Below are 20958 nucleotides of genomic sequence, written 5' to 3'. Positions count from 1 at the left end.
ACTGAGGAAAAACCAATATTCAAAAGGAAAAAGGCTGATAATTTTGCAGAACTGAAGAAATGCAGCAATTTTCCTATTGCAAATTCACTCTGAGTTTAGAGCAGGAAAAATAAAAGGCAAATCCACTCCAGGGGAGAGGGTTGTTAAGACTGAATTGTGGTTCTCAATCATTTTTCATTGCTAGACACCTGAGAGATACAGGCTATCTTCTTGAGCAGTTGTGGGTGACTATGCCTTGGTTTGCCAGTGAGGATGTGCACCTGGGACAGGAATTAACTGCATTTCCTCACCCAGCAGACAGCAGGAGGGAAAGGATGTTAAGGTGGATTCACACACCTGAGGCAGGGGCTTGTCTGTCTTGGTTATCACCATATCTTTAACTGTTCACAGCAAAGCCTGTACATACTAACCATTAACTGCTGTTGAATTGTTGAATGACCTGAACATTGTTTAAAAAGGCCTCCCTCCTTCCTATGGCAGAGATTCACCAGGCTACGTATTCAAGTCTCAATACTGTATTCATCCATAAGACATCAAAACTCCAATTTCTTGATGAGGCAATACAATTTTTTTTCCTTCAGAATCATAAAACTACTTCACAAACCAATATATTTTTATTTGGGTAAGTAAACAGAAACTCAGTTGAGAAATATCAGAATTAAAAATATCCCTATTAGTTCCAGTAATTTGATTTTTCCAAAAAAGAATGTTCCTATTGTGAAGAGTCCTTAATACCACTGCATCAGAGATTTCACTTAATTTAAATTTAAAAATGAAATGCAGCTTATAAAAATAATCTACTAAAATGGCATTGTTCAGCCATTAAAGAATAGGTATTATATCAGAAATACTCTTTTAATAGACAAAAATAATTACGTTCATACTTACAGATTTTCAAAGACAAATATTTTAACTTAGCAGTTAGACCAGACACATTTAAATAAATAGAAAGCAGGTAAAAATGCATTAAAGGTCTTTTAGGAAGACAACTCCAGATCTGTCTTCCACTCTTCTTCACTCTGCTCTCAGTCCCTAGGAGAGCTGACTGGTATGAACTATATTGTCAGTCTGGCTCCTTTGCCCTGTGGCTTCTTGCTGGGTGTAGGTAATAGGATGCTGGTGATGGGAGGGTGGAAGGAAAGAGAGGCTGGGATATTTATTATCCTGCATTCCCCAACGCTGAGCCACCATTTGGTATGGAATATCTTTGCCTAATAAAGAATACAGCACCATTTAGGCAACCCTCACTCACAAAAAGCTACTGCTATGGCTCTCTCCAGTAAAACCAACCCTTTGACCCTCTTCAAAAGTCTGCATTATACTCACTTGAATGCATTTTTGCCTGTCATATTTATTTCAGTATGCCTCAATTGTCTGTATCCTATTTTCCCATGTGCATTCAACTTGTGCTAGAGTGAATTCTTTGCCCCATTGCAGGGAATTAGACCTAACGTATATGTCTTTTTTTTCCAGTGAGATTTTCAGAGTCTTAAAAAAGTATTCACATATTTGACATCTTTTTTCTTTTCTTTTCTTTTTTTTTGAGACAGAGTCTCACTGTGTTGCCCAGGCTGGAGTGCAGTGGCACGATCTTGGCTCACTGCAATCTCCACCTCCTGGGTTCAAGCAATTCTCCTGCCTCAACCTTCTGAGTAGCAGGGATTATAGGTGCCTGCCACCATGCCTGGATAATTTTTGTATTTTTAGTAGAGACAGGGTCTCACCATGTTGGCCATCCTGGACTCGAACTCCTGACCTAAGGTGATCCACCCTCCTTGGCCTCCCAAAGTGCTGGGATTACAGGTGTGAGCCACCACGCCTGGCCTACATCTTTTTTCATTCTAATTGAAATATTAGGAACACATTCTGTACAGCTGTTTGGAATAGGAGGCTGGAAGAAGGCATCAATGAAGTTTAAGTTTGGCATTCTATTATGGCACATTAATTACATTCTTCTGCCAAACTTAAAAAAAAGATTGATTCCTCCAAAATATGCTAATCTGTATCATTTCACAAGTGTAGACTTGTTTTAATCATTTATCAAGGTCATTCTCCCAAATTTGGTTCTTTCAAAACAGAGAAGGACTTTAAAGAAATGGACTGTAGATACTGCACTAGACCGTGGGAGCTTTCATTCCTCAGGCACCCAGGATCCATGAACTTAAAGGCTTCAGCCTCTCTTCGTCACGTTTGTATCTCTTGTTCCTACCCAAAAGGGCACCAGAAAAGATCTGAGCCTGAGTGTAACGGCTTAGCTGATGAAATAAATTGGAGCCCAGGGAAATGAGCTTCTCAACTACTGCCTGGTCAAATCAGAAAGAAAATTAGTCTAGATGCTAATGATGATGTGTGCTCAGCATGCCACATGGCACATGATCAACCCTCACTGAGATGAGAGAAAGGAAGGAGCTATTAACAATTTTAAAGCCAAACTGGGGAAACTGCAACCCAGAAAGTTAGCCACACGACTGATAATTAAATACTCTGCCAAGTCCTTCTCCCCCCACCAAGGTTAATTTTTAAATCGTTACTGAAACTAAGAAAAGACATATTTTTATCTTGGTGTAATTACATAAATTATTTTGCAAGATTTTCCCAATTAGTACTTCTTTCAGCTTGTTTCCTTTTTCTTTATACTTACCAAGCATTTGGGGAAGAAATGTTTAATCGTTGTTTCCTTTCAATACTGTATTCATGCTACATTTGGACATTCTATTTGCTACTCTTTACACAAACAGGCAAGCGGCAATGCATTTCAACCTGTAATTAATTTCAAGAAAGTCCCATTTTCCCATAGCTCTTCTCATCTTTCTGTGCCCCACTTTGATGGCAATATCAGCACGCATTAGAAATGGTGGCCACTGGGTCCCACACTGGGATTGTGCTACATTGCTATATATTACTTCACTGGTTTGCTTTTTTTTTTCTTCAGTACAATCTCATCCCAAAGCCCAATATTCAAAACAGAGGAAAGTGAAAGCCCTAAGTCTCTTTCGGCCATTTTGACAATAGCTGCTTTATCTCATTTCATTTGCAAACAATGCTGTGAGTTATTATTATCTCTATTTTAACTGAGCCTTGGAGAGCTCGAACAACTTGCTGAAGGCCATACAGCAACAGGGTAGCAGAGCCCAAACTGCAGTTATTCAATCAACATATATTTTTTGCATGCATCCTGTATGTCAGATACTACTCCAGGCACTTGGGATAGATCAATGAAGAAAAAGGCTGAGTTACCTTCTCCTTGTAGAGTTTGTATTCAAATTAGCAGATCTGAACACAGGTTTGTCTAATTCTAAAATGGTGTGGACTTGACTAGACACTGTGACAGTTCTATGAGGATTTTTAAATTTTCTGTCTTTCAGTGAAACTCTTTCTTGGTGTGACCAATAATGGTGTAATCCTCCTTTCTTATAAAATATCCTTATCTGGATGACTTCTTATTGACCTAAATTTATATACAGTTATGTGTTACAATGACAGGGATACATTCTGAGAAATGTATCATTAGATGGTTGTTGCATTGTGGGAACATCGTAGAGTGCAATTATGCAAACCTGCATGGTATAACCTACTACACACATATATTAGATGGTGTAGCGTAGTGCTCCTAGGCTATAAACCTGTACAGCATGTTACTGTACTGAATACTGTAGGCAAGTGTAACACAATCGTACATTTTTGTATATTCAAACATACATAAACATAGAAAAGGTAAAGTAAAATTGTGGTATTATAATCTTAGGGGACCACGGTTGTATATGTCGTCTGTCCTAAACTGAAATATCATTATGTAGTGCAGGACTATATTAAAAAATCAACATCTACCTGCCCCTAAGCTGTTCAACAACCACCAGTGACTACTAGCACTCTGTTGGGTTTGGAATCCCACAAGCCTTTCATGTGTATTCTTCCATTTATTTTTCTTAACTATTTTACAAGTTATGACTAGGTCAAGAATTATGATCCTGTCATAATTTCTGTAAAGCACAACACTGTTAATCGTGAGTGTGCATGTCAGTCTCTCAACTGAGGACTGCAATATGTGTTCATTTATTTTCTTTTTTTTCTTTTTTTTTGGAGATGGAGTCTCGCTCTGCCGCCCAGGCTGGAGTGCAGTGGTGCGATCTCAGCTCACTGCCAAGCTCTGCCTCCCTGGTTCATGCCATTCTCCTGCCTCAGCCTCCTGAGTAGCTGGGACTACAGGCACCTGCCACCACACCCGCCTAATTTTTTGTATTTTTATTTATTTTTAATTAAAAAAATTTTTTTTATACTTTAAGTTCGAGGGTACATGTGCACAATGTGCAGGTTTGTTACATATGTATACATGTGCCATGTTGGTGTGCTGCACCCATTAACTTGTCATTTACATTAGGTATATCTCCTAATGCTATCCGTTCCCCCTTCTGCCACCTCACGACAGGTCCCAGTGTGTGATGTTCCCCACCCTGTGTTCAAGTGTTCTCATTGTTCAACTCCCACCTACGAGTGAGAACATGCGGTGTTTGGTTTTCTGTCCTTGTGATATGTTGCTGAGAATGATGGTTTCCAGCTTCATCCATGTCCCTACAAAGGACATGAACTCATCCTTTTTAATGGCTGCATAGTATTCCATGGTGTATATGTGCCACATTTTCTTAATCCAGTCTATCATTGATGGACATTTGGGTTGGTTCCAAGTCTTTGCTATTGTGAATAGTGCCACAATAAACATACGTGTGCATGTGTCTTTATAGCAGCATGATTTATAATCCTTTGGGTATATACCCAGTAATGGGATTGCTGGGTCAGATGGTATTTCTAGTTCCAGATCCTTGAGGAATCACCACACTGTCTTCCACAATGGTTGAACTAGTTTACACTCCCACCAACAGTGTAAAAGTGTTCCTCTCTACTAAAAATTTGTTGTATTTTTGTAGAGACGGGGTTTCACTGTGTTAGCCAGGATGGTCTCGATCTCCCGACCTCGTGATCTGCTTGCCTCGGCCTCCCAAAGTGCTGGGATTACAGGTGTGAGCCACCATGCCCGGCAGTGTTCATTTATTTTCTTCAAATAAATTTGATCAAACATTGAATTCCATATGCTGCTCAGCTAATGGGAGATTCAGCCACAGTCATTCCTGTGGCTCCCTTCCCAAAGCCCCCAAGATCAGTTATTTTTGTGTTTGATTTGAGCCGTTTAATTCTAGCAGCTGGGGGCCATGTTTGGTGAGTGAGAAATCACTGCTGAGTGTGGGAAACACAGTTGTTCAATCTTGCCGTCAACCTGGGCACTGCCTTAGAAAGATGTAGGCCCCAGGAGGCTTTGTAAACTTCAGACATTTATTTCTGCCAATGTCATTGGAAATTTCTCTTCTATGTTTTCCTTAGTTGCAATTTCTCTCCTCTGACCCTCCAAGAAACATGGAACAATCTGCCTAATGGCCTGAACTTTTGAAACAAAGCTAGGAAGGGAAGTGCCTTGCAGGCAACTCCTTTTGATAGCTTTTGGCATAATCCCTTGAGTTAAGGGAGCTTACCATCAATTATTTGCTACAGAATATTTACTGGGGAGAAATAGATACATTAATATCTCAAAAATTCTTCTGAGGGATGTCTCACACCTACTGTTTATGATGATCAGCCAGAAACTGGCCAGGTGCAGTGGCTCACGCCTGTAATCCCAGCACTTTGGGAGGCAAAGGCAGGCAGATCACCTGAGGTCGAGAGTCAGAGACTAGCCTGACCAACATGGAGAAACCCCATCTCTACTAAAAAATACAAAAATTAGCTGGGCGTGGTGGCACGTGCCTGTAATCCCAGCTACTAGAGAGGCTGAGGCAGGAGAATCGCTTGAACCTGGGAGGGGGAGGTTGTGGTGAGCCAAGATCATGCCACTGCACTCCAGCCTGGGTAACAAGAGCGAAACTCCATCTGAAAAATAAATAGATAGATAAATAAATAAATAAATAAATAAATACAGAGCCAGAAATTATGAGAATCTCATTACATACCTAATCTTATCCAATCCTCCCAATATCCTAATGAGGTTAGGCCTATTATTGTCCCCATTCTACAGGTGAGGAAAATGAGGATCACAGAGTTTATGTAATTTTCCCAACACAGCTGGCAAGTGGTAGAATTGGGATTTGCTATGGGACTGGCCTCAGAGCCACAATCCCTTACAGCTGTGCTCCTTCCAGCCCATATACCTTTACCTCCATTGCCAATGCCACTGCCAGTTCTTTAACCACAAGGGAGCTACTGTTGGCTCCCCATCATCTTTCATTGCTTACATCCATTATCATGGAATTAAAAGAATCTTCCATCCAGCTGTTCCTGGCTTCCTTTAAAAGATGCGGATTAAGTTGTTCTCCTTATTTATGTGGTGTTTTACTTCTTCATACTCTCTTTCTCTTCCTTAAGTCCAGACTATTCTGTCTCTGATCAGGCTTCTCTGTCAAGACCAGTGTTTATTATGTTTAACTGTGCAGGAAGACGTTTCCTTACAGATAGTTACTAAAAATATACACTAACAAGACCTAGTCCTAAATGTTTGGATTGAGTGGGTCCTGGGAGAGCTGTGGGAGCTCAATTTTAACAACACCTTCAGGTAATTCTGCTGTAGGGGGTTCACAGTCCACACTTTGAGCATCATTGCTCTATTCCCTATCCTTTCTTTTCTTAATTTGTTCATATTAATTCAAGTCGATGCTTGTTTGGTTGCAAGGAACAGAAACTCTCTCAAGGCAGTTCAAATATAAAGAGAATCTATTAAAAAGAAGGGCAAGATTACATTATTAAAAAGAATAAAGCCAAGTCATTTGAGAACTGAATGACTGTCAAAGAGCTACTTTATTCTGGCTGCCCCCACTTTTTTTGAGATAGAATCTCAGTCTGTCATCCAGGCTACAGTGCAATGGCAGGATGATGGCTCACTGAAGCCTCGACCTCCTGGGCTCAAGCAATTCTCCTATCTCAGCCTCCCAAGTAACTAGGACTACAGGCATGTGTCACCATGCCTGGCTAATTTTTGTATATTTTGTTGAGATGGGGTCTCACTAAGTTGCCCAGGCTGGTCGTGAAATCCTGGGCTCAAGCAATCCTCCTGCATTTGCCTCCCAAAGTATTGGGATTACAGGTGCAAGCCACCACACCTGGCTTATTCTGCCCTCTTGCAGGTTCCATGGGCCCTTGTCTCCTCCATTCTTTAGGGATTCATGACAGTGTATCTCATCTCTGCAGATTAGCTTTGTCCTGCCTGTCCATGGCCTTAGTTTGAGAAGTCTGAACTGAGCCCTAAATTTGACACACTACTGCATTACACTCACTAACTATAGTCTCTATAATTTCTTATTTAAATATCTCAAACAAGAATCTGACTTGCTAGGCTTCACAGTCCACAGAGCATTTACATTTGATCAAGAGACCACCCTGGAGCCCTCATTTGAAAGTGTGTTGGCAAGTGGAGGGGTACGTGGCCCTGTGATGCAAACCTGCCTGTGTAAGCCTGCCACTGAATCAGGAGTTACATGCTTCCTCAGGGAAGCTTGGAGGGAAGCTTTGTAAGAAGACAGCTGTGGGTGGGATGAAATCACAACTATGTATCCCACAATGTCATTGTTGGCAAAATCTTCTTTGAATTTTATTTATGTTGCCAGTTCTCAGCTCTACTGCTCCCAGTTTCCTCTAACTGCTCACTACTAAATAGGGGACCCAGTTCAAATGGTTCTTCTTAGCCTTTAAAGCCACCTGTGACCTGGTCCTCCCATGCCTATTTGAAGTCACCTTTCCAAAGAGGAAACTTTGGCAGGTGGGCCTTTACTCCTCTGCTTTTCCATCATGCCATGCCTAATCCAGAATGTTTTCCACTCCTTCCACCTTTACTTACTTTCCCTTGAAAGTCCTGTTAAGCCTTACTACCCTTATGAAGACTTTCAGTATGTCCCATCCTTCTTGACAACACAAACATTTCCTGTTTTGGGTGACCTAGTCAGACCTTCATTACATTTGGTCTTACATTATCCTCTGTTTCAGATGTTTCATCCTGTTTCATAAACAGAGAGGTCTTTGAAGGCTCAAAGTATCTTACAGACAGCTGGCTTCTCTAGAGCCTATAAAAGAACCCCACAATGTAACAAAGCCACCAAGAAAGTAAGACAAAGAGCTGGAGGACAGTGACTTCCTGTTGATGAAAGTACTCTACGAACTTAATACTGCAGTTCAATCTCACCCTTGTTTTTTAGTCAACCCATCTAAAATATTTGGCCCACGTGATACATGATTTCCTTTCATATTCTTTTTTTATTCCTTTTCTACTCCAACTAATGTTATTTTCATTCAACTGGTCAAGTTCAGTATACATTGAACATCAGATGAAACAATGTGTTGATAAAAAAATTTCGGCCAAAGACAGACTTCAAATAAGAGGTCATTGTTAAGGGTTTTAAATTCAAGGAGACAAAGTACAATGGTAACACACATACACAATTTAATCCGAAAAGAAATTACCTCATAGCCCAGTAAATGTCCATTGCTCAACTTCCAAGGAATGGTATTCCATGAAACCTCAATTTCTGAGGAAGATAGGCTATTTGCAGAGACTTGAGATGGGGCCACTGTAGGCTCTGTGCGGAAACAGAAATTGAAATATGATGATAATTTTGGCAGTTAGTTTAAAACACAGATTAACGTTCTTATTTTTATAAAAGCATTTTAACATATTTGAAAATTGTATGAAATATTCTGGCACCATATGTTGAAAATAGAGACACTTGTCCATTTCCATTTCTTAGGAAAAGATGGCATCATAGCCAAAGACTTTTCTTTGCTAAACAGCTGTGGCAACCTATACTTTCCTCCCTTGCACCTCTTTCTTGGCATCTTCCTTATCTTCCTTTTTTTGCCTGTCTTCTCCTCACCTTGTCTTTATTTCCTTCCCTTCATCTCATTCCTACTGCTTGGGAACTTCTCTGCCCACAAATGCTACTTAGTTTTCATTTTGCCAAACCAAGGTCTAGGTTAAGTAAAGCTCATTTACACAATAAACACTGAGTGAGTACCTTGTCTAGTGAGGCCTACAGAGACAACTGAAATGTTGTGGATGGCATGCTCTTTTGAAGGAGTAGATAGAAACGCAGGTGGCTTATCATATAGCAAGAAGATTCCCCTTTGTAATAAGCACTATTGAGATTCTATGGGGTTCACAGTGGTTCTCCCCTCTCAGGGCCCAGCTCTGAGCAGGAATCTGCCCTCCCTCAGGTGCATTTCTCTGTCAAATGATCCTGCTTCTCAGACAAGGTGGCTTGATGCTAAGATGAATTCCTGGTCTAAGGTTGGGCCTCTTAGATTTTCTCTCCTGAGAATTTGAAACTTGGTTTGGAGAGTCGAGGAGTACTGGGAGCCCATTGATCCAGTGCAGGTGCTCTAGAGGAGCAGATCATTTTCTGAGGTTCCAGGGCTTCTCTGATTAAAGTTCTTTGTGAGGTTTGCTGCATAACTCTTCCTTGGATTCACAGAGACACCCTAGCAGATTTCACAGAAGTCTTCTGCTTCTTTCTTAGGTAAGCCCAATTCATTTTTCATGTTTGAACAGGAAGACTTTTAGCTAACTCTTCAGTGGGAGCAAAAATGATAACAGGAGAAGAAAAATGAGGCAGGCAACAATGGGTAAGAGGCTGTGGCTGCCCCTCTTTTCCAGTTGCCAGCACCTAGGTCCTGGATGCACAGGTAAACAGTGTCCGAAAACTCCCTGGATAATTGCCATCACTCCCCAGACCCCTGACTTGCCCTTGCAATCCCCGGCAGCTTTTAGAAATGGGGTCTGGCTATGAATTTAAGACTCTTCTGCAAAGACTTTTATAATCCTTAAAAAAAAATCCCTCTCAGAACTTAACCAAAAGTGAGAAGACAAGAATAGGGGTGGGGATCTGAAGAAAAATCAACTCTACTTACTATTCTTAGGAATGACAACTGCAGGCCACTTTTTGCAACTTACTGTCAGGTCTGGAGGGTAGGGGAGACACTGATATATTTCATGAGCTCAGAATGGTTAAGGCCAAAGGCCCTTGGTTAAAATACTGGCTGTACCACTCACTATTAGGAATTTTGGCAAATTTATTACTCTCTTTCACAAGGCTTCCATTTTCTCATTTGTAAATGGGAAATAATAGTGCCTATATTTTTTATTTGAAATATCAAATTAGGTAATGTCTGGCAGGTAGTAAAACTTCAATACATGTTAGTTTCTGCCATTTTTTTTTTTTTTTTTGTAGAACTACATGAGATAGCCAATAGTTGTTGCTGATCTATGAAATCGCAATTTTGCATAATTCTTTTACCTTGATTATTTTCTAAAGCGGTCATGAGACAAAATGTAGATGTCTCAATATCTGAGACAGGTATAAAAGAAGGGCAAAGAAACGGAATGGGTCCAGAGTGAAGTATGTCTGTATCTCCACCAGCAGGTTCATATCCCTCAAACCTGCACATTGCATATCTGTTGAATGAGATACCGCTGGCTCCTGACTCTTCATCCAGTAACATCCTTTTCTCAGGCCATGGGAACCACTGTACAACTTAGGCCTAGGGTAGCTCCAAGGGGTATATTTTTATTACCCCAAGGTAAGGCTGTGATTTTCCTTGCTTCACAAGCTGGAACATAGGAAGTATTCCTCATAAACAGATTTTTAAATTGATGGTTATGATCTGAGACAGGTCTCAGTCAATTTTGGGATTTATTTTACCAAGGTGTTAAGGACATGCCCAGAAGAAAAAAAAAAAGAAACACGGGTTCACAGAAACAGTCTGTGGTCTGTGTCCATTTCCAAAGGTGAATCTGAGGGCTTTAATATTTAGAGTGGGCTGGAGTGGAAAGAGGAAGGGTATGGTAATCCGTATGTTGCAAGGGAAAAGGAGCAGATAGGAGGCTAATCAATTAGGTCTCCTGCTCAGTAAATCAGCACTTTACATAAGGCAAGGCGAACATAGAGTAGCTACCTGTAGAGAGATTTAACCTTTTATCTGTAGCTATCTGGTTAGGAACAAAAGGAAAGGCATTTTCTTGCATGACTCGGCTTTCAGCTTAATTTCTTCCTTTTGGCCTAGTGAATTGGGGTCCTGAGGTTTTATTTGCCTTTCACAGTTACGTCCTCTAACTATCCATTAAGTCTTATACTTCAAGTCATTTATGATTGATCTTTATGACTTGCACTGGGAATCTAACTACCACCTGGATCATTGTTCTTTGGAATAAACATATTTGAAGTCAAAACGAGACTCCAAATCAGTTTTTGGAGCACAAATAATTATTATTAGGCGGAACTGATACACAGTCATGTTTTCCATACCTTCTTCTGCAGAGAACACTGTTGTCACTGGGCTAAATGGTCCTTCACCTTTGTTATTATAAACACCCACTTTAACTTCATATGGTGAATATGGCACGATGCTTTCATTCCTAAAGACATATCTTGGGGTGTCAGGGGATGTCACCACTGTCTGGATCCAGGTGGTAACCCCAAGAGGACGGAAAGCAACAACATACCCAAAACCTTCACCATTCTGTAGTTCTTCAGGGACTGGCTATAAAGGAAAGACATACTGAATCACCCTTACACATAAGGGCAAGGCAAAAATGAATGCAGCTGTAATCCACAGGCATTTATTTGTAAAAGTCATCAAATAATCGTTTACATTGTATTAAGCAGTTGGATGAAAAAAGGAGAAAAACATCAGCAGGAGAGTCATGTCAGCTGCTTTTAAACAGACATATGTCACCATTTCATAGCCATCCAGATAATGAACTGGAATTTTCTGTGATTATTCAGTTAGCTGATCATCTTATGGCTCAAGTCTGAGTTTCTAATAGTAAGATAAACTTTCAGTTCAAAATATCTGATCTCTTAAGTCAAATAAAAATTATCTAATTCTTAATGTTGACTTTATGAGAAGAAACATTGAAATGGTGATTAAGAACAATTAAGTAAAACTGAAAAAAAAAAAGGCCTGGTACGGTGGCTCACGCCTGTAATCCCAGCACTTTGGGAGGCTAAGGCAAACGGCCATCACGAGGTCAGGAGTTTGAGACCAGCCTGTCCAATATGGTGAAATTCTGTCTCTACTAAAAATACAAAAATTAGCCGGGCGTGGTGGCATGTGCCTGCAGTCCCAGCTACTCGGGAGGCTGAGGCAGGAGAATTGCTTGAATCTGTGAGGTGGAGATTGCAATGAGCCGATATCACGCCACTCCTGAGTGAGAGAGAGAGACTCCATCAAGAAAAAAAAAAAAAAGGAAGTAAATACTAATTTATAAAATAATGAATTACATCCCTGTAACTCTAGCACTTTGGGAGGCCAAGGCAGCTCGATCATTTGAGGTTAGGAGTTTGAGAGCAGCCTGGCCAACATAGCAAAACCCCATCTCTACTAAAAATACAAAAATTACCCACGCATGGTGGCGCATGCCTGTAATTCTAGCTATTTGGGAGGTTGAGGTGGGAGAATCACTTGAACCCAGGAGGTGGAGGTTGCAGTGAGCTGAGATTGCACCACTACACTCCAGACTGGGCAACAGAGCAAGACTGTCTCAAAATAAAAGGAAAAAAATATTAACGAATTAAACTCAAAGCTATACTTGAGTCATGTCAAAAATTTTATTGACACATCATCAACATCTTCAGAAAATGCAGGTAATTCTAGTACTTTTTGACTTAAAACCTATTACCTTTTTCCTACTGATGATGTAAACCAATGGCTGAGAGAATGGCCAGGAAAGAAACAAACTGAAGCACCTGTTGGAATAGGTGACTTCACCAGTGGGGGCTGCACAGCTGCTTGGATAGTCATGAGGGGAGCTTGAGGGGCAACAGCCGCAACATAAGTCATCTCTATGTCTACCAACCAGGTGACCCTGGGCAAATCAATTCTTATATCTGAACCTGAGTATTTTCATCTGTAAATTGTTGCAAGGATGACATGAGGAAAATATATGCTAAATGCTGGGAACAGTGGGTGGCTCAGAGAAAGTATCAAAAAATATTAGCTACTCGGGCTACAACCACCACCACTACCTCCACTACCACTAACCCCACCACCACCACCAATATTACCACCAGCAGCAGCAGCACCCACCAGCCACACCCCCGGCACTACCACCACCACCTGCACCATTGGCACCACCACCTGGGAAGCCATAATGATCATGGGAACAGCAACACCCTGATGGGGAAGATGCTGCCCAAATACTTACATCCCAGGTTATCACAAGTTCAGACCGGCTTCCGCCTCCTCCATTGACTTCAGAAGGAGGCACTTCTGGAACTATACAGGTCAGAGAAACAGAGATGAAATGGTACTTGCATTTAGTAATATTTATCTAAAAGGCAATGCAATTTTTTTAATATTTAAAATAATTTCATCATTGGCACATTATTCATACATATGGGTGTTTATGTACATATACTTATATATTATATACATTTCTATATTTTTATGAGATCATCAAACAACATATTTACATGAAATCATAAAAAAATTCAAAATCTCTCAAACAGTAATAAAAACATGACCAAGTTGGAAGATATTTTGCTAGTATGAGTGTTAATAAAACAAGAAAGAGTGATTCACCGGAGATGATGGGAAATCAATCCAGCATGAATGTTTAGCTTGTGACTATTCCAAGTAGAATATAATTCTGAGAACAACATTGGCTATAAGTAAGGACGACCCAGACTCAAACCCTCGAATCTTGTTTTGAGGTATTATTTATAAACTTCACAGGGGCATCAGATTCTCACACTGAGAACTTTAGGCTTAGTGAACCCCATGACACAGCTAGAATATAAGTCCCATGAAGGTGGGTCTTTGCTATGGTCACAGCTGTACTTGCAATATCTAGAAACTGCTGAGCACAGAGAGGATGCTCCCTAAAATATGTGTTGTGTGAACAAATGACCAGAACACCAGGGCAAGCACAGTTCCTCTATTTCTCATATTTCCTAGCATAAACATTATGTGCATTGTTCTGAGTGAAACAGCATCATGAAAATTACTGAAACATATTTGATGACCTCCATCTTAGCTGAGTTCCTAAAGTGATATACCAGCTCTATTTCAAACTTCATCTTAGTTAATATTAAGTAATATTACAGATTCTGAAAAGGCAATCTTTAGGTCTCAATTGTCCCTATAATGTGACGCTATGTACACTTTCTACTTTGAGTTTTAATGCTAGGATATTTTTAGAATAATAAAAGCAGTGTTATGGTCTATGTGAATAGCTGTCTCACATGGAAATTCCTATCAATGATTCTTTCTTAGTTCAACACTTGAAGTGAAAAAATATACCTATTCATCAATTGCTTAAGCTCCTTCACTAAGCTTGGTGGCAAAATGAGATTTCCTAGTAGCAGAACTCCCAAATGTCATTATCCTACCAATTTGTCAATGCTTGTTATAAATGAAAACAGCACTTCCCTTGTTAACAGGGTAACTATGTCAGATAGTAATTATAACCTTAAGTGACAAAAACATATTCAGTCAACGTGCACTAACGATCGTTTACAATGGACTGAACTCTTGGAAATGTCACACTACATCAGAATCACTTACATGTGTTTCTTTTGACAAATGCCATATGGCCAGTTCTGCCATTAGAAAGGTCAGATAACCGCAACAATGGATTATTGAGGCCGACCCCCTGCTGGCCTGGAGTTCAGGGCCAAGGGAAATGGAAGTACACAGAAATCTATTAATCCATTACTCAGAAAACAAAAACACTAACCTGCCTCTTCAGTTCTTACTTTTTCTGAGGGTAAACTGGGTTCTCCACCTCCAATTTTGTTACTGGCTACAACCCGAAATTCATATTCCACCCATGGGTTTAACTCAACTACAGTGGCTGTGTGTGTTTTCCCATCGATGACCTCAGGCACTACAAAGGAATATTTCAGAGGTAAGAGTCTGCCTGCTTTAGCATTGACTTGAAATCCATTTATACGTGTGCAGATGACATCTGCCTCTCCCCCTTTACCTGTTGTGACGGTTTGCCAACCCACGGAGAAAGGCGTCCGAGCCTGGATAGAATAGGATGTAACTGGGCTATGGTTGTCTTTACCTTCTTTCCAAGAGAGTTGGGCTGTTGTATCTGTAATTTCATCTACTTTCACATTTTCTGGTGGTCCGGGTGAACCTAAGGAAGGCAAAAATGGAAACATTGAGTAGCAATTCCATAAATGTCATCCTCTCCTATCAAAGAGAAGAGAACATCACATGACCACTTCAATATCTCTGACTTTTCCCAATTTCAAAAGCACTTAGGGAAAAGGCCATTTACCTGGTAATAGAACAACTACTTCCCTCTACTTTCCCCCCTGCATTTCTGTTGTCAGCTCTTAAATTTGGATGTGAGGCAGTAATTCCCAAACCCTGCTCTCTGATTGCAGATGATATTCACTTTTAAAAGCCTCTGTTCAGCAGGATTCCTGTACCCTTCTAAATTCAATGTCCTTTGCTCCCGGTGTGTGTGATGCCTTTTCCTTTAATCCACTGGTGTATCTCTGTAGTTCCCAATCTGATATCTAGATGTGTTTTATTTTATGACATACTCTGGTCATTTTTCAGCCCAGTAGCAAATCAGTATCCTGGACAGCAGCTCAGGTTGGCAAATTTTCTCAGTCATTCTGAATAATCCTGATACTTTTTTTCTATTTTTAGAAAATTGTCCTACATACAATTATTCCCAAATCCTGATTATTTTGGAAGCAAACACACTGCACAATATTCTCTCTCAAATTAAATACAATCACTGAATTAATGACATGCTCAAAAACACATCAGCTTGGCAGCAGCTGTGGAATGCCAATTACAGTGAGAGCTATTTGAAGGGCAGAGTTGAGATTTTTATTTCTTTGAATTAGCACTCACCCCTATTGTCATATTCTGTTGTCTATGAGGGGGGATGAAATCAATATTATAACTTGTATGCTCACATACTATCTCATCATGGTTTTTTCCTCCAGTAAGGAATGCTGTTATGCTGTGAAATTACAAACTCAAGGAGGCATAAATGTTTTACCTCTTACTATGAGGTCAGCAGCAGATGAAACACTGTCCACTCCCGTTTGCACCATACAAACATATTTCCCACTGTGTTTCAGCTGAATGTTTCTGATCATTAAATCACCAGATGAACTCTGTTGGGAAAACAGGTAATGAATACACTGTTATTTTTTAAAAAAAACACAAAGAAGTTTGAAGTCTATGGCCAAAAACAACATTGCAATGAAAACTATATTTAGGGAGCAAACCAAGGTGGTATAAGAGAGTAGATTGCTACAATGGAATGTATGGAAATAAAAACAAGTTAAAAACCATACATGACTGCAGTCAAAGATTTCTGTAGCCAAATAAACAACAAGCTTCCTCCTGGGCATTTATGGTTTCAAAAATAAATAAGGGCAGAGATTACAGTCTCAGAGTCTATTTACTTCCACCAGGGTGACACTTCTTTTTATATCCACTGCTCAGCACCAGCTCAACTCTTTTCTCTGGTTCCAACCCCTTTGCAATTATCTGTCTGAGAAGAAGAGGGACGCATATGGGTATCTAGTGGGAGATAAATGCAGCACGACAAGCGGATTACCACGGTTGAACACTTTTCTGAACACGTTGGAGCTTAAAAAGCCTAAAGCTGTTTAATTCCTTGGCTGCAGAAGTTAGGGACAGTCAGCATGAAAGCATGAACCCCTCAATAAGAAGAAATTAAAACATTTTAAACCTTAAAAATAACAGCTAGCTGGGCACGGTGGCTCAAGTCTGTAATCCCAGCATTTTGGGAGGCTGAGGTGGGTAGATCGTTTGAGGTCAGGAGTTCGAGACCAGCCTGGCCAATATGGTGAAACCCCATCTCTACTAAAAATACAAAAATTAGCTGGGTGTGGTGGCACATCCTTGTAATCTCACCTATTTGGGAGGCCGAGGCACGAGAATCACTTGAACTTGGGAGGTGGAGGTTGCAGTGAGCCGAGATCGAGATCACACCACTGCACTCCAGCCTGGGTGACAGAGCAAGACTCTGTCTCCGCCTCCAAAAAGTAAATAATAATAACAGCTGTCCTTAAAGACATTTGCTGGCATTCCCCAAGAGCTAGTTAACAGAGCAATTATATTTCTAAAAGCTCAATGTTAAATGGACCTCATTTTAAGAGAATATAAAATTGTGTTAATAAAATGACTAACTGCAAGCCAGTTTCACACATTAGTAAAAATATGACTTGTAATAAAATGATTTCGACACCAAAGCCCTTGGAAAATGATCATCAGTTCATGTCAGAACTGGTAAAGAGAAAGAAGCAATAAGTAGCATTTATCTTATTAATTAAAAGTTTTAGTCTTGAATTTTTGTAGTATATATTGTAAGATGAATTCTACTATCCTATTTTTAGGTAGTTTCCTAAAATCTTCTATAGGGTAATTTCTTAAATATTGCTTCCCATCTTTAGGATTCTTAATGGGTTGCATGTTCTGTGTTAGTTGTATTGTATAGTTTTAGATGAAATTTTTGAGAACTGGAAGAAGACAGATGGGAAATGATTGATGGTTGTAATTAAATGATAATCCATAAACTGTTGAGCTTGCATGTTTTACTTTCATCAAGTTAAAACGTTTTTCTTTCCCTCTCCCTCTCCTTCTCCTAGGGTTATTTAGAAATGTATCCCCAGGACAAAAATCTTTCATGCTTGCTGACCTTTAGAAACTCTTAGGTTTTACGAGCTTCATATACTCATAGGAGGTTGATTATCATTTCTATGGAAATCTCTTATTTTCAGTGAAGAACTGTTACTATTAAATGCCATCTAAGGCATTGGGGTAAGGCTGTTATTCTTGCCAACCTTTATTTGCTTATTTTGAAGGCATCTGGGTAAAAGAGAATTGTGTCAGGACTTTATGTCCTCACATATCTGGATACACCTTTTAGGCACAATGGCTGGCTTTGTTTCTTGAAGGAGTAAGGAAAAGTTTGGTGGTGGACTTCTGACTTCCGTTCACTCTTGGCACTGACAGGTGAAGAGAAATAGCTGCATCATAAAAAATGAAGCCATCTTCCTAAAGAAATGTAGTCAGGGGAAATATAATTTTTAATTATCCTTTTACACTGCACAGTAGAAAAAGGAAGCAATTAACTAAAACAAGTAGAAATGGAAATGATTTTTTTTCAGCCCCAACATGGAGTTGAGTGTATGAATACATAAATGGAGAATACAATTTGACAGAGTATAAGAGAGATCCTCTCATTATTTTTTGTCTCCATTAATAAAACATATTTGTATTATTCCTCTTCTAATTCTATCTCTCTCCCACTCTATGATCTTTTAAGGAAGCACTACATAGAGACAAGATTTATCTTAACAAAAGCGCATCCATTACTTGCTACGTTAGATTCATTCAAGGACACAGAAGTGTCTAACACATGGCCCTTGCTTTCTAGGATGTAAACTCAAGTCAGGGTAAAAAGGTGGTGTAAACATGTGAAACAAGTTATGTTTACAAATTTAGAAAGTGTAATCCACAAAGGTTAAATAAAATCACATGGCATATGCCATGTGTAGACGATGGCAAAATGAAAGAGACAGACATTTCCAAGTTCTGCTGAAGATGTGGAACTGGAACTATTATTGCTGAAAGGAGTGTAAATTGGTACAATTACTCTGGACAATTGTTTAGAAGCATCTACGAAGTATGTCCTATATGTATGTATATAGGACATGCATATAATTTATGACCTATCAATTCCATTCCTAAGTATATACCCTACAGAATGGCATGCATCTGTCTACCGAAAGACATTTACAAGAATGTTTATAGTTATTATCCATAATAGCTAAAAATAGAAACAACCCTATAACAGTAAAATGGACAAATAAGTAGTGGAATAATCATTTAACAAAATACTATTAGGCCACGAAAATGAATGAACTGCAACTACACAGATCAACATGGTTGAGTTTCAAAAGCATGAAGGATATAAACCAGATGGAAAGGAGTATTTGATCATGACCAATCATATGAGAAGGCTAGATTGTGGCTGCCTTTGGAGGTATGGTAGTTTTGGGATGAAGCACCATGAGGACTTCTAGGATGCGGGTCATCTTCTGTTTCTTGTTTTCAGTGCTGGTCAGCTGAATGTGCTCATTTTGTGAAAATGAATTGGGCTATCCTCTTATGACTTGTGCATTTCTTGGTAGAATACAATGCTTACCAAAATGCAGTTATGATTATGCACAACTATACCCCTAAATGCTCAGCTTTCAACAGGGTCATAGATGGGAGAAGTCAAGTAACATGACTGTAATTCTAAACTCCAACTTCTTTCATGGGAATTAAACATTTAATAATAGTAATTTAATTAAAATGTTATTAGCATATCTTATCATTTCTTATCAAGATGCAACTGAGTATTCCCAGGCATTTAAGAAAAAAAAAAGGTAAAAGAAACTCCAAAAGGAAGTTTCACTTATGTCAAACTAATTCTTTCCCCCATCAATTTGTCATTGTTAGAGAATATAGTTAGTCATGAATTAAATGTGATAAAGGATGTGAGCGAGAAATGTCCAAAAAAAAAAAAAACTCGGTAAAATTAGTTGAAATGGGATGAAATAGTACTAGATGGATTATTTACCATATTTATAAATAAACTTGCATCTAATATTTAGAAATAATAAGAAACATATTTGCCATTATTTAGAGTATAAAATAATTCAAATAACACAACACTAACCATCTTTGGATAAATTCTTAGAAACACTAATAATACTTTGAATAAAAAATAGCTTATCTGTTAAATTAGTTTGTGTATGCAGTATTTTCTGAAACTTCCTTTTTCCCCACCTCCTCAAGCAGAAAGGACCAGAATTGAGAAGGTGCAAATTCATAGCTTTATTTTCTTCTCCTCATATCTCTATTTTGCTCAAAACTTCCCCTCAAAGCCCACTAGTGTAGTTCTGTTTTCCAGAAAGCACATCTTTTTTTCTATGCTGCTGTCCACAATTTACTCAGGAAAGGAGTTTTTGGAAGTGAGAGAGGTCTATTGCAGTATCTTACGTAGGAGTGTAAGAAGCAGGATATGATCCTCTAAGTCATACAAATTGAGTTCCTTTTTCAAAGCACCACCTATTAAAAATAAGATCATTCATTCAAAAACTGTTTATAAAGTAACTATTCTACTTTAGTTGCTGGGAATACAACACTGAAGGCAAGAAAAAAGAAACAGTCCTTATGTTCATAGAGCATAGAGTTGGAAGACAGGCATTAATGAAACGACTACACAAATCAATGTAAAATTATAATGTAATGTAAACTCAAAGTACATTGGGGGAATCTAGAACTTTTTGGGGTTTCAGTGAACTGCTCATTGAGCTAAGATTTAACATATGAGCAGAAGTTTTCCAGGAAAAGTGGGTAAAAAAAAAAAAAAAAAAAACTACACTAGGGTACTTAGGCATGTGCAAAGACCTAAGGTAGGTAAGAACACGGTTTATTTGAGTAACTCAAGAAGGAGAGCTGAATGGGGTGGACAGGGGATAGGGATGTCAGGGGTAGAGTTAATCCACAAATTGTTAATCTGTCCCCAGAAAATAAAAAGTTCACTGTAGCTGACTTCAAGTTCATATTTACATCTTAATGACAGTAATATTTTTTCTTTTTTGTATTCTTACAATATCTACTAAACTTAGCTAGAATTACTTTATTAGTCAATTATTTGTCCATCTAATCATACAGGTTTCTCTTAGAAAAAAACAAATCATATTTCCATAATATGTTACAAGTATTAACAGTAAATAGATTTGTAAGCCAAAGCATCCTTGAAATAAATGCTAAGGGAAAAGCCAGTGTGTATCAAATGAAATAGGAGAGGATCCGATTAACTTTTCCCCTGTATTTTCTTGGATGATGACACTAATGGAATTTTTGATGTAA

The 20958-nt window shown here is 39.1% G+C and overlaps 1 protein-coding gene across 4 annotated transcripts in view; it reads right to left on the bottom strand.

Moving 5' to 3' along the window:
• CNTN3 (contactin 3) overlaps positions 1 to 20958 on the bottom strand; it is a 353916-nt gene that overhangs the window by 23990 nt on the left and 308968 nt on the right. For 3 of the 4 annotated variants that reach the window (XM_054483033.2, XM_063661833.1, XM_063661831.1), the window contains 6 exons: positions 16058 to 16175; positions 15014 to 15172; positions 14765 to 14914; positions 13232 to 13302; positions 11331 to 11565; positions 8494 to 8609 (listed from right to left, as the gene is read on the bottom strand). In XM_054483033.2, the coding sequence (XP_054339008.1) occupies positions 8494 to 8609; positions 11331 to 11565; positions 13232 to 13302; positions 14765 to 14914; positions 15014 to 15172; positions 16058 to 16175 (849 nt within the window). The remainder of the gene's footprint in view (positions 1 to 8493; positions 8610 to 11330; positions 11566 to 13231; positions 13303 to 14764; positions 14915 to 15013; positions 15173 to 16057; positions 16176 to 20958) is intronic. The other variant, XM_063661832.1, reaches the window with a different exon arrangement.

Source organism: Pongo pygmaeus, chromosome 2, assembly GCF_028885625.2.
Source record: "Pongo pygmaeus isolate AG05252 chromosome 2, NHGRI_mPonPyg2-v2.0_pri, whole genome shotgun sequence".
Taxonomy (NCBI): domain Eukaryota; kingdom Metazoa; phylum Chordata; class Mammalia; order Primates; family Hominidae; genus Pongo; species Pongo pygmaeus.
Note: the sequence above shows the minus strand (reverse complement) of the source record. Positions and strands in the feature narration are given on the sequence as shown.